Raw genomic sequence first — 15,114 nt, 5'->3', positions numbered from 1 at the left:
GTTATCAACCCTTTCAAAGAGTTGATTCCCTCCTCATTGTAGGCTCCCTTTAAGTATTGAAAGGTTGCAATGAAGTCACCCCACAGCCTTCTTTTCTCCAGGCTGAAGAAGCCCAGCTCCCTCAACCTGTCTTCATAGGGGAGGTGCTCCAGTCCCACTGAGAAGAACCTGACTCCATTCTATTTATACCTTCTTTTCGGGTACTAGTGGAATTCAGTGAGATTCCCACTGAGCGTTCTCTTCTCCAGCCTGAACAATTCCAGCTCTCTCAGCTTCCCTTAATCAGAGAAGTGCATCTGTGATGGTTGTACTGCATTACTCCAGATATGTTTCGGAGAAAGTACTTTTTGGAATAAAACATCTTACAATTTCTTGTGTCTCTAATATTTTCCAGCCCTCCATCTTCAGGTGGGTTTGCAGCAGTCATTTCCACATTTGTACTGGAAGTTATGATATCCACAAATAATAATTGGAATAACTGCAGGATTTCTGTGTCCTTGTAGGGCTATTTCTCCATCTCTTTCTATCTTTTACAGTTTCTTACACCTGAACAAAGGTCTCTGATCTACTTTCATATTGCAATGGCCGTGGCTTATGTCTGCTTTACACAAGTGCACAGGGCTTGTACGAGATGGGAAGTGGTGATGATTTGAGCAGCAAGAAATGCAGTCTGGACATTAGCCATATCAGTGCTGTGACAGCCAGGAGACCCTGGACCGCTGCAAGCTGCTTCAAAACAACAAATTTCGGAGGGAGAGGAAACTCTGAATTCTTCAGATAAAGTGTGGATTAAAGGAATGACAGTGAAGCCAAACAGAATTTCAGGAAACAGCTGGAAAAAAAGGGTGAGTGAGATCTACAGGCAGAGTGGAACCAGGCGTGAGCCATACAAAGCTTTGGTCTCCACCTTCATTTATACTGGTGGGTAGAAAGCTTCTTCTGTAACAAGTGAAGAATAACAAAACAGTATCTTAAAACTGCTTTTGTAAAGAAGATACTGTTGCATTGACAAAGAGTACATCTGCCAATAAACTGAGGCCAGACTGAGTTCCCCTGAGCTAAATTCAGAAAACAAACACCCATGTTCCACAGGCTTGAAGCCATTAGTGAGTGTACTAGTTTCGTGGTGTGAATTTTAGGGGCGAGGGCTAATGGAGAAAGAAGAGAGGCATTATGTCTAGCAATCAATTAACAAAATCAATAGAATGACCAGTGATTAAAAACAACAAAAAAATCATATTTCTTCTTACTCCTAGAACTGTGCAGTGCAGTACTTTACAAGCCTCTTAATGGAAGGAAAGTTAGCAACGCACTACCCATAGATTGTTCCACAAAACACCTGAAATAAAATTAATGCTTGATAACAGAAATAAGGTAATGTGACTCAAGGTTTAACATGGACTGGGATTTTTTCTCTGGATTCAGACATTCACAACACACTTGCTCAGAATTCTGTGTTGCTTATTTCCCTCTGCATCTCAGAACAGACCCCTAACCTGTCCATCAGCAAGTCTAAGAGAAAGCTCAGGCATTCCTGTACCTGGTCTGTATTTCTAGTCATAAGTGATTCAGACTCCTATGAAATCTGGCCAGTCTAGACCTACTATTGAATTGTTACAAAATATGTGCTTTCCGTCACAAAGTGAAAATTCATGCAAAAAGCACATAGCACTCAAGCTCCGGCATCAGTGTAAAAACAGATTTGTGTGTCAGGCTCACAAAAAAAAATGAGCTGCCCCTTTGCTGAGTTTTATTAAGCTCATAAGATTTATGATGATGGATATATATAGTCTGCTAAACAAAATCTTATGTTGCTGTGAAAGTAATTCTTCCTGTTTATTTCCATGGAAACAACAACAGATACAAAGAGCACAATTACACTATTTGATTAATTCTCAGCTACAAAACACTGTTTCTTGACACTACCACCACCACTAACATTTTTACCAGGAATGTACAAGAGCTGGTATGCCATGCTTACAAAAATCTTAATGGCTGTCTGGAAAGTGGCTAGTCTTTCACCTTACTGACACCATTGGTGAAACACAACACTCATCGCCCCACATCCCCCACAGTGCTCACATCCACTGTTCTATCACCAGAAATGTTCAGTAATGTCAGTGGATGTCAATAGCTGTCAATTTTTTTTCCTCGTGGAGGAGTTCAGTTCCACATCTTTGCTTCATATGCACTTCCATGGCAGATACCACTCTGTCATAGTGTCCCTCCGCTGCCATCTGTTCCATGGCAACAAAATTTAATGGAATATTGGCTAGAAGGTCCAACCACTACTGCCATACCATCTGCCTCTGATGTGACGGGCCAACATAATAAGATTGGAGGCATTACTTTCAGAGCAGTCTTAATTAAATGGGCAAGTTGGTCCTCACTAGTACTGCTCTGAAATGAGGTGCTGGAGCAGGTCCAAAGAAGGGCAGTAAGGCTTGTGAAGGACTTGGAGAATATGCCCTACAAGGACAGACTGAAGGAACTGGGACTGTTTAGTCTGGGGGAAAGGAGGCTGAGGGGAGACCTTATTGCTCTCTCCAAGTATCTGAAAGGTGCTCACAGCAAGAGTGGGATTGGTCTCTTCTCACTGGTGACAAGACAAGGGGAAATGGCCTCAAATTGTGCCAGGGTAAGTTTAGATTGGACATCAGGAAAAACTTTCTTACAGAAAGGGTTGTTAAGCACTGGAATAGGCTTCCCAGGGAGGTGGTTGAGTCACCATCCCTGGATGTGTTTAAAAGCTGTTCGGATGTGGTGCTCAGGATTTTGTGGAAGACTGTTAGTGTTAGGGTAGTATGGTTAGGTTGTGGTTGGACTCAATGATCTTTAAGGTCTTTTCCAACCTGAGCAATTCTATGATGCAGCTCTCTTAACTTTATTGAACTCCACAGTGGGGAAAGTGGAAAGGAACCAGGAGTGACCCCAGAAAAGTAAAGTCCTGCGCTGAGGTATTTTAACATTGCAGGGAAACAGTCTGTTTATGCTGAGACAATGAAAATGAAGTGAGATTTCAGGCTGGCCAGAACTTCTTACGAACTCCATTTCAAGAGGAGTAAAACACATCTTGTGGCTCAAAGCCACAAAGGAATTTTCACCAATTTGGAATTTTCCTCTACCTAACAGGAGATACCACAGACAAGAGCATGTTGCCAGAGGCACAGCACATCCATTTTGCGTGCCTCAACTTTCAGCTTCTGCATCCATGTCAGTCAACTTGCCACAGGTGGGCGATATTACAGTATAGAGACTCCCCACTCTGCAGCAGTAACGCAGGAGCCTGTCTGAAAACTTTCAGATATAAGACTATTTAAGCCCAAAAAAGTGAAATTATCCAGAAGTTTTCAGGCAGCAGCTGTGAAAAATCAAGCTGATTGCTTCCCAGTGGTGAAGAAATAGAAATTGGCAATGATTTGCATGAAGAATATTTTGTATTGAAAATCATCCCCAACAGAATATATATTACTAACTCTAATCTGAACCCCAGAAATTTAAGTACTTATTCTTCCATTCTCTAACTGGGATATCATAGCTCTCCAGCTGTGCATTAATCCCAGGAAAAAAAATCTTCTTTCTCCTGTCTTTGCTATACTTACAAGCTTCTTGTGGCTGTGCCAACTCTCCTGTTCCTGAATCTGCCAGAACTTTTGATACCAAGAGAGCACTGTATAAACCAAGGCTGGAGAGAGGAGATGAAATCATTACAACCCACTTATGCCCTTACCAATCCCCAGTATGCTCCCTATCCATTCTCCATATTAGTAGTCTTTCCAAAGGGAAATGACATGTTAGGGAAATCACATTTCTGAAAGAGCTACAGACCAGGAAATACACAAATTAAAAGGATCTGTCTTTGACCAACTCCTCATTGGCTAATGCAGAACTATAAAACCCAGAGACATGAGAGAGTGGGAGCAGTAATGGGAAAATTACATTAACACTGAGAGTCAAAGGCTTTTGATTACAACAATACAGCGAGTTCAGCAGAGAGGGGTGACATTTTTAACAGACTCCAAACTCTTCTAAACTGGAAACAGCACAAACAAGTATCTCTATTTTCAAGGTCAGAAAATGTAACAGCATAATTTTCACTGTGATTCCTAAAGTGTCTTTAATCTGAAGCAAAATGATCATTCAAATACAGCTGTTCTTCCATGCAGCGCAATATAGGCGTGCCTGTTGGATAGTCTCAGCCACAATACAGCATTTACTATAACTTATGCAGAAGGAACAAAGAGGCCAGAGTACACCAAAAGATCTGTTCTGGCTATTACTGGCACAGGCAGACTCAAGAGGGGAAAAGGATGTAAGTTCTGAGAAAAGAAGGAATTGACCACATCTAGTTTCTATGTAACCAACTCCTTCTCGCAAAAACAATCCACATAAAATTCAAATTGTTTTCAAGAAGCTTTCCAGGTTTCCCAAAATATCAGTGCACATCAGCTCTTTCACCAGCTATTATGAATGAGCCAGAGTGAAATAAATAAACCAGAGGTGGTACCATAAAATTTTCTTGCCAAGATGCATTAAGATCATGTGATGGTGATTATAAAACCCTCAGGAACCACAAGGAAGAAGGATGTTATTGCTACAGTGGAAGATACCCAAATAAATAAAAACACACATTCCTGTTGACCTCTCAATTTCTACAGCTTCCTTTTGTTATCGTTGTTTTTGATGATAGTGGTGGTGCTGTGTCATGGTCTGATACTTTCTGTTCCAATGGTTGCCAGAAGAAACACAAAAGATGGAGTTTGGCTGCAGAGTGTGTCTAGCCATCCTGGATGGGGCAAGAACAGCTTCTGTACACAGAGCACGTAGTCACATATTTGTTTGTATTCTTTACTGTTCCTTGTTTACATGTCAACTTCTTTGTGTCAGCACTGAATCCTCTATCACTGTTCATGTAAAAGGCTGTAATACTGAAGTATTAAATTATTCCCATTAAGTAAATGGAAATACAATCCTTTTTTTCTATACTTTTGTGCCACTCTCTGGTATGTAACCTCTGCCCAGTAATCAGAGCTGAGCAATAAGTCTGAGACTGCTCATAACACTGAGAGCTGCTGGAAAGTTTTTTCAAATATTATTTGGTACATATCCTCATTCAAGATGTGTACAATTGCTCAGCAGATCTCCCTAAATGATTTTCACTGAGAGAAAGGAAAAAAAAGCCTATAATCACTTAGCTGAACCTGTTGCTTCCTTTACAGGGTTTCACCCATTTTCCTCTTTGAGAAATCTCTGTCTATTTTACCACTACAGGTTCCTTTCTCACAGAACCGCAGAATGGCCTGGGTTGGAAGGGACCTCAAGGATCATGAATCTCCAACCCCCTCAGCACATGCAGGGCCATCAACCTCCCCATTTAATACTAACCCAGGCTGCCCAGGGCCCCATCCAATCTGCCTTGAACACCTCCAGGGATGGGGCATCCACAACCTCTCTGGGCAGCCTGTTCCAGCACATCACCACTCTCTCTGTAAAGAACTTCCCCCTGACATCCAACCTAAATCTTCCCTCCCTCAACTTAAAACCATTTCCCCTTGTCCTGCAACTATCAACCCTTTCAAAGAGTTGATTCCCCTCCTGTTTGTAGGCTTCCTTTAGATACTGAAAGGCTGCAATGAGGTCACCCCACAGCCTTCTTTTCTCCAGGCTGAACAAGCCCAGCTCCCTCAGCCTGTCTTTGTAAAGGAGGTGTTCCAGTCCCCCTGATCATCTTCGTGGCTCTCCTCTGGATCCTCTCCAACAGCTACCTGTCTTTCTTGTACTGGGGGCTCCAGACCTGGACACAGTACTCCAGATGGGGCCTCACAAGAGCAGAGTAGTTAGAGACAGTCATCTCCCTCCTTACTTTACTTGTATTTACATGAAAAGTTCTTCCCACTGAGGCACAGCTATTCTTTCTTCTTTCAAGGTAACAAATTTTCTCCTATCAACTTCCATGCCTGACTTTTGCCAGGAAAAACACTCTTTGGTTCTTGGAAAAATTCTCCCCTAGGTCTTGGCTGCTAACAGCTACAGCTAGCAGTTCCTCATGGGATTTTTCTAAGCAGAGCATGGCTGCTGCAAAGCAAAGTGCATGACAGGAGATTTTCTATTCTCACAAGGAAAAGGAAAGTATATATACATGCCAAGGCTCCGCAGGCAGAGAATTCAGAGACCGTAGGATTGTTCTGATACGTCCAGGGGACATGCACTTTAAGAACATGCACCAATGCAAGGCGTACCCTGCTCCTTCTGGGTGTAATTGCATTACACTGAAACACGAAGAGCTGCAAACAACATACTGTTCAGAAGCACTGAAAAGTAAATAAGATGTACTACACTGGCAAATCACCAAAGTATGCCCTCTTGTTCCACATCAGATAACAGTGGTGTTCTTGGTAGTTACTGTAAATCATGAGGTTTTGCAGATAGATATCCCCCAACTTGAAATTATCTCACAGTATTTGTGCATGTCCTTATCAACTAGCTGCAGAGGGAAATTCTTGAGGTATAAGCCATAGATAGAGAATTATGGGTTCTTTTTGATAATTTCCATTTGGAATTGAATTGCTACTTTAATTAATCCTTTCTTCACCTCAATCTCAAATTGAAATAGCTTAAGTAATCTCCTTACAAATTACTTCATTTAGTATTTCAGCATCCATTACAAGAAAAAAACATTACCAACATTCTCCATCTTCTCATACTATGCAGAGTGATAAAGAATAACAAATGTATGGTATACATCTTACTTGCTCAACAACAGTTATCATGCAGATAGTAACTTATGAGGTTATACAGTTTCTATAGTGACTGTCTCACTAAAATGATCTATTTCTGTAATTCCATCACAGATAAGCAGCATGGTTAAAACTGATGTGTTCTGCAGTCAGGGCTGGCTTAACAGTGAACAGTGAATTTGTTTCCCCAGAAATATTTTTGGAACAATTAAACTATCTTGCAAATGGCAGAAACATATGAAAATATGCCTTGATTTACATTTACTACATCATCATACAAACCTATAAAATTCTTCTTTAAATGATTACGATTGTATCTCACTAAATCTGTCAGCATCCATAAAACTACCTGTCACCCTTACAGTTATGATAGAAAGCTTTAGCCTGAGCATTACTGCAGAAACATTGACAATATCAGAGTATCATATTCTGAGCAAAGGCTGAAGTTTATACTACTAAAAAGCAACCACTGAATCTTTCTCAGTGGGATCGAGAAGCCACCATACTCTCTACGGCTTACAATCCAACAGTCCACCTGAATGCAATCAAATATGAACTCCTGTGTACATATATAACCTGAGACACACACATAAGCAGTGTGTCTCTTGGTCCATTCTAAGAATATTTTCCAAAGAGATTAATTGGTCAGATTTAACCCTAATGTTCAAATTACAGAACATGTGCTATATACTTATCACAGACCTTTTTAGGGTCCAATGTACAGCCTTTTCACTACTTTCAATGCCAAGACAGAAAAATTTGTAATCAGATTTCTCAAGAACTCTTCTAAAACATTTATTTTCTTCAACATCATTGAAATAAGACATTTACTCACTCTCAGTTTTAGTTCTTACTGACTTTCATTGCTTCAGAAAACTCTAGCAGGGCAGCTTCATAATTAAGCTGAGTGCAAAATACTCTGACATTAATTTTCACTTTGTCTGAAGCTTCTACTTAGATCAATTTTCAATATCTTGGTGGGTTGTTTTCTTTTTTTTTTTCTTTTTTTTTTTTTTTACTTTGTTTTGTTTTATTTCGTAAAATCATAACAAAACAAAGGTGTGCTAACTGTTGATAATTGTAAAACAATTGGAAGTGACAATGTAACTGATGTGCCTTACGCTACTTTAAGTGATTCAGCTCCTTGCTTTCTGTTCACCTACAAAGATAGGTGAACATAGATAATGGACTGAGAATCTTCTCATTTTCAGTATGCTGTATGCAAGAAATACTTTTTAAACTTCAACAGTTCTTTAAGCATGGAGACAAGCTTCGTTCAAAAGGCAAGATATACAGTCTTGCTATGGCTGTGTTAATACTAACAACAAACAAATTTTGTTACTGTACCGCGTTTTTTTGTTTGTTTGTTTAACAGTATATTTCAGTAGAAGATACCTATGGAGATACACTCTTAAACAAAATCCAGCCTTTAAGGACTTTCTGATTCAGGACTGCACTTGTTTTCTCTTGTTTACAATGAAGTTCAATGAAATGAATAATGCATACATAGCGGAAGTGAACACAACTGTTGACATTTTTATAGGTAAGATGATCTAACTTCTCATTTATCACTTCTTACAGACAGTGTTTTTCTCAGAGTTCAGTTTTGTGGCACTGCATATACTGTGATTCCACCTTTATGTCATGAAACTTTCTTAACACTTGGATTCAACTCTAATTAATAAATGACAGCTACCCTGAAACAGATGAAGTTAGTAAAAACACATTAGGATTTTATACAGAGGCTATGATCTTAACCTATATATAAAATTTGAGAAAAATTCTAAATGTACTTACCAATTCAATAGTGAGTAGTATATTTAAGGCACAATAAACCAAATATTTGTCATTTAAAAAAAAAAAAAAAAAAAACCATGCCATTTTAAAACTCTTCAACAGAAATATGATGAAAGAGAGGGGAAAGGAAGTTATGGGAAAATCCCAGACAAAACTCTCATTATCTCACCTTTGGCGAGTGTTATCTGTCCTGCTGCATCTGGCACAGTTAGGCAATGTGTATCCAGACCTAAGAAAGTGTTTTCAGGTCCACCACCGGGACAGATCTGACTTTCTGCTTTTTCTCCACAGTCTACTTCTGTCTGCTCATCAGATTGAATCTGTACACAGAAAGTTAAAGGCTGATCACTCTCTTCCATGGCAGAGTTGTTAACGAAGTCAAGCAGAGACTGCCTCTCAGAATAAACCACTTTGGACGTTAAGGAAGATGATGATTCTTGGGAATTGAAAGTGCTTTCAGGAGAGGAAAGAGAACAAGATGCTTCACTTGACAGTGTTGATGTCAAAGAGGATTTCTGTTGATCCTGCTTTCCAAAAACAAACAAGAAAAAAAAAAAAAAGAAAAAATTTTTTCCAAGTTATTATTTTTTCCAGGCCCTACACCTCATAGATATACAACTGAAGTGACAACTAACCAAAAACTAACATAATATGGTTGATTATCCATCCAAACAAACTTGAAGCAAGGCAACCAATCTCTCACAACTTCAGAACCTAAGAAAATAATACCATGTTGAATGCATCCTTTTTTGTCTCATAGTCATTTTCACTGTTTTTCCATTCACTTTATTTCTCTCATCAAAAGAAACCCAAATGAGACATTGAACCATAGAACATAAAGCTGCTTTGAAGTATTCAATAAATCCATCAATGCCATAACCATATATAGACAACATAAGAAATGTTAAAGCAGAATTGAAATGACCTCAGCAACCAAAACCATTTTATCCCATCCATTCTAGGGACTAAATATTTGCCAAGAAGGCTGAATAAGTACTCGTGGAAAGAAAAAACAGGCAGTCATGGAGCAGATGGCATAGAAATTGGAATGGTACAAGATTTGTTCTGCTCATTCACCTGCCAAGATTTATATTTGAGGAAATGAATCTGAAAACGGATCCATATTTCACTAGAGATGCACCAAAATTAAGCACATCTTAGGGTTCTTCATACTGTACTCATCACTCTGCCTCACAAATAATGAGGGCTCAGAGACAGCTAACCTATGGGAGCAGCAAGTGAGAGACGGTATATAATAGATGCATGATTCCATATAAGGAAAAATTAGAGAAGAAAAAGTTTTGAGAAATACGTAGTTTCCCAAACAAGCAAATATATCTTTGCTCACAAAGCTCACAGGCTAACAACTCTCTCTACAGCATGCATTTGCATTGACTGATTTGTACTATTATCTGTTAATGAAAATCAACAAGAACTAACACTACTCTGCTTTCTAGCTACAAAAAACCACTAGCATATAAGCCAAGATAGTCAATTGCATAAGTAACACGCAGGCAAGCACATAAATATAAGCACAAATTAATTAGAAGATGATCTATTAACAAATAAAATAATTGAAGGCATAAGGAAATAAAGATTCAGATTGCAACCCTTAGTGGAAACCATGAGGAGGTATAACACAAAAGCCAAATATTTTTTGTCTGCTACTTCAGAAATTTCCTGAAGTAAATTTCCTGCAGATGATCCACTACTGGCCAGACTCAGAATCAGAATACAAAACTTGATGGAGAGTTTTATGTTTGCCACACATATGCAGAATAAATCTCCTTAAGTATTAAAATAGATGATAACTAAACTGGAAGTACTGATAATTAGCAAAATGGGGTTGCTAGGGAAACCCGAACAAGCTGCAAACACAATAAAGGAGCAAGGCTGGAATATCTATCAATAATTCACTGGTAAATTAGAAATAAAATGTATTCATATAAAATAAACCAAGAGGGATTTTTTTTGGATTACGCTATAAAAGCTTCTGTAATTCATTTGTTGCTGTAAGGTATACTAATTCCTTTCTACATTAAGAAATGTGAGTGCATTTCCCTGAGTTTCTAGTCTAGTAGTCTCAAGTAGCTATTAATCACTTCGTAAGATGAGATGACTGTGGCTCACCATTTGTTTGTAGCACATTCTTTATTTCTCTAAATATTCAAAGTTATTCTTCCAGACTGTTGTAAACTCTGCAGGACTACATCTTATTTATATCCCTATTACAATAAGTGTGACACTGTGTTTTAGTTGCATGTTTGATTTTAAAAAGGAATTCTTCACATACTCACTCTAAAGCAGTGGGCAAGAAGGCATCTTTTTGATCTACGCATGATGTAGTTCAAGATGCCCATGTGAGCACAAGTGACCTGTTCATCTATCCAGGAGTTCATATTGAAAAAACAAATTGTTGAATCATAGAATTGTTCAGTTGGAAAAGACCTTAAAGATCATCAAATCCAGCCACAACCTAACCATACTACCCTAACAACCCACTGCTTAATCATGTCTCTGAGCACCACATAGCGTTCATACAGTCAAATAGACCAAAAATTAAAAGCCGTTGTTCATACGGTGTTGATAGTCTGTCTAATTTCACTTATTTAAAGTCTTAAGAGCAAGATGTTAGATCTCACCTCTAATTTTACTGGCATTCTTACATTAGAAGAAAAAGAAAGTGATGCTGAAATGAAAACTGCCTCAATGAATGGAATTTCTTGTTTCTATTACATATTTTTGTTTTCATTTTCATTTTTTGTTAAATAAAAAAAAAAAAAAAAAAACTGTGAAAGAATAAAGCAGACTACCACAACATATTTCCCTTTTTCAACACATTGTGTATACATGTTTTTCTTGGCATGACAAATGTTTACGTGAGTGACAGAGTCATTCCTTTGGAAGTTTTGTAATCATACATGTAATAATAAAAACTCTACATGGAGACACTTTCAAAAGCAGATGTCTAAGCTGGCAGATCATAAGGATTCCACTGCAGATCAGTGTGTCTCTAGGCATTTATTTAGAGAAAAAAATTATCACCATGAAACACCTCAGCAGCTATTTTGGAATTGCTGCAATCTATTTACTCAATTGAGCTGCTGATTTTTGAGCCATTCTCATGCAGAGAAATTAACACAGATGATCAGTTAAGCTCTTGTCCTACAGATGTTTAAGTGTATTTGTTCTTCCCTTGCTTTTTTCTTTCCCTACAAAACCTACAAAAACACATAAAACTAGAAAGCTTATAATCACTACTTTTGCTTTTAAAGTTTCAAAACAGTTTTATCGCAGAGAACTAACAGCAGCTGAAGTTTTTTTCAGGAAGTGCAAAGTGTTTACTGCTCTAAAACGTAACGTAACAGAATCTGCACCTGGATGGCTGTTCCAGACTAACAGTTTCCAAGCCGGAGTGGATCTCAAGAAGCTTGGATGCCCTTCTACTTCAGACATCATACATTTAATTTTCCAAAATGTCCATAGCTCCTAGTTCCTATTTTGCAAAATGCCTTTGGCATTTGGAAGACAGAATTATAACTTATAAAAAAAAAAAAAGATATTTCCAGTCTGAGTTTCCAGCATAGATGTGTTTGCCAGTTGCAAATTGCTGCCAGAGCATAGAGCAGAGCAGTGGCAGCTGGAGCTCTTTCCAGTTTCCATTCCTTGGGGTGAAAATTTGACTGATTGGAGATACCAACATTCATCCACAGGGGTGAGAAAAAGGGAAATCAGCAGCTAGACATAGTTACTGTACTATGACCTTCTAGACCTTGACTAGAAGATGACCTTCAAGAGGAAGGGTGGAGGAAACAACACCCCTCAAGCACCTGCACTGTTGCCTGCCTCCCACATGTTCCATGCTAAAACATTGAAGGCAGCTCTTAAGAGAAGCATACAGAAGGAAGGCAACCAGAGATCACCTCTGCAGCTACAGGCTGAGAAGTAGCAGGAAGCCAGAAAAACAGCAAACTGAAAAATAGCACCTGCTTAAAACTCATCATCTGGAAAGATGCCTGTGTTCACTCCGAGGTGAGCAGATGGGAAAGTCATTTACTGTCTCCTGAAGCCGATCCATTGAGGTATAAATTTCAAGATGCTTCATTATCGGCCTTCAGCCCAGAATAACTCTTGGAGATATATTGTCAAGTTTCCTGTATTCTCCAATATTTATAGCCACTTAGCCACATTTAACTTTCAGTTAATACAAGCAATAAAGAATCCTATTATATAGAGCATCCTCTGAGTGCCAGGTGAACTGTTTTACAGTGATTCATGAAGCACAACTGTTTAAGGAGAGGAAGTGAAGACTGACTTATCTGACAGAAACAGACGGGGCAAATAGATGACAATACGACACAGACACCAAACTTAATGTTAGCTATCTAAAAATTGACCGTGTTCATGCAAGCTTCTCCAGCTCATCTATGTTTTTCAGATTTTCTCTTTCTTCACTGCCTACATGACCACCAAACCAATGGATGTCATTTTAAAGTACCATTGCAAGAACCTCTACTACACCAACAGGGTAGCTACTACATTTTTTATTCATCCATGAGATGCAATAATCACAGAATCACAGATTCTGATCAAGAAGATTATTTGGTAACAAGTATATTACTGAACATGCCTAGATTTAACTTTCAGCTGGGAGAGTGAAAGGCTTGAAGTCAGGATTCTTCATTTCAGCTGTATTACCCTCCCAAACTGAATTATTCGTGTCCTAATACAGAATTAGTTAAACCTTGTACCTTGAACAAGTACCTTCATATGAGAAGAAATGAGATCACTGTGAAGAACATCAATAGTAAGGCTAGACTAACAGATCAAGAACTGGCTCATAAATAGGAGAAGCACTTGATTACACACACGAGGGTTCATGCTACTTATTCCAATTTCTGTAAAAAAGCGAGGTGGTAGTGAATATTCTGGACATGCTCCACAATGAGGTAGAAGGACAACATAGATTTTGGGAGTATAATTATTTTCTTTTTTCTAATGTCTTTTTCAGAGTCATAAAAGGAAAGAACTGACATAATCCCTGTTAGAAAACACCTCTTGCCTTTTACCTCTCCTCTTTGCCACAAAAGCATTTTCAAATTCAGTCTTCTAAAGAACAGCTCAGTCGAATACATAAATCTGTTGTATAATGCTACCAACATCACCAAACAAAAGATTTCAGATTGAATGAAGAAATATAAATATTGTGAAGACTAGGTTACAGTTGCATGTTAAAAACCTCATAAAGACACAACACACTTATGAAGCACAGTAACACCTTCCATTCTCAAACAGAGTGAATATGCTTTCCCTTGAAGGAGGTATTCTTGTCAGTGTGAGGCTCTCAGCAGCATGGGCTACAGTGCTTGCATGAAAAATCACTGGGCAGAGGTGAGAGGAAACAGTGCATTCATATCTCACAGGCACACAGCGAGAAAGTCTCCAGTCTAACTGGTAGCTCACCACCTGGAGAATGATTTGTTTCAACCATTGATCAAGTAAAACCTAATTATGGTAATACTTACTAACTGAGGAGGTGGTGGCTGGGCCACATATGAGGGAGGCAGTGTGTCTGTTATTTCTGGGTCATCATGTTCACTTTCACTATAGCATTCTGAGGCAGACATGGAAAATAAGCAAATATAAAGTGTTAAACCAAAACTCATTTATTCCTCACAGTGCTGTGCTCATCAAAGTTCCCCAAGCAGAATGTTGTGGACTATAAGATGTTAGTGCCTCCTATGCTGAAAATTAACCCACTCTTGATAATGCTCTGCTGCTTCATAGCAACATTTTCTTCTATTATTTTTTAAATAAACTTGCGATAGACGACAACACTAGGTGTCGCTGCTCCAGATAGCTTTACCACTAAGAAGTGGTTCTTTTTTTGTCCCTTCACAGCCTTTAAACGAAATGCTACACAGTCTGTGACAGAACTCGCAGAGACCTGTTGCATGTAGCAGATGCTGTCTCTTATTCTCTGTAACCAGTAAATTCTCCTGGAGCTGGCAACCAGCACTGGAGTTTTGGCCACAATTCTGGAAAAAATAGATTGCTCACATGATGCTTTGGAAACCATAAGACACCTTTGTCACCAGAGGGTAATTTGACATACCACGTGGCACAGTGGTACAGTTTCAGAGCTAGCAATAGAAGTAGACATAGTACTCTCAGACCATGCATACCATTAAAACAAAAAAAAAAAAAACAAAAAAAAAAGAAAGAAAACCACCAAGCTGACAGACCCAAAATCTCTTGAGAGGTGGCAAAGGGGCAGTCATAGTTTTCAATTGCATGTGTATCAGAGGGAGGTGTCTTCCAACACTTCTCAGCTACTTTTTAACAGTGGATTACATGAAGTGCTAATTTGATAAAATGAGACACACACAAGAAGGAGAGCTCACAAGTTAGGCATTCTATTCCCAGGGCCTGGCTGTAACCACTGAAAAAGATAACTTCCCTCTGTGAAATCTCCCAGCACACACTAGCCATTCAGACCCATAATATTATCCAATCAGATGTAATTACTGTATCTTCTAATTTAATTATTGGTGGCATGCATGTAATTTCAGGGTTATAA

The 15,114-nt window shown here is 38.7% G+C and overlaps 1 protein-coding gene across 10 annotated transcripts in view; it reads right to left on the bottom strand.

The window, feature by feature from the left end:
- The window catches only part of IPCEF1 (interaction protein for cytohesin exchange factors 1), a 77,576-nt gene that overhangs the window by 20,251 nt on the left and 42,211 nt on the right, over positions 1-15,114 (bottom strand). For 9 of the 10 annotated variants that reach the window (XM_048935109.1, XM_048935107.1, XM_048935111.1 and 6 more), the window contains 2 exons: positions 14,060-14,148; positions 8,704-9,061 (listed from right to left, as the gene is read on the bottom strand). In XM_048935109.1, the coding sequence (XP_048791066.1) occupies positions 8,704-9,061; positions 14,060-14,148 (447 nt within the window). The remainder of the gene's footprint in view (positions 1-8,703; positions 9,062-14,059; positions 14,149-15,114) is intronic. The other variant, XM_048935106.1, reaches the window with a different exon arrangement.

Source organism: Lagopus muta, chromosome 2, assembly GCF_023343835.1.
Source record: "Lagopus muta isolate bLagMut1 chromosome 2, bLagMut1 primary, whole genome shotgun sequence".
Lineage (NCBI taxonomy): Eukaryota > Metazoa > Chordata > Aves > Galliformes > Phasianidae > Lagopus > Lagopus muta.
Note: the sequence above shows the minus strand (reverse complement) of the source record. Positions and strands in the feature narration are given on the sequence as shown.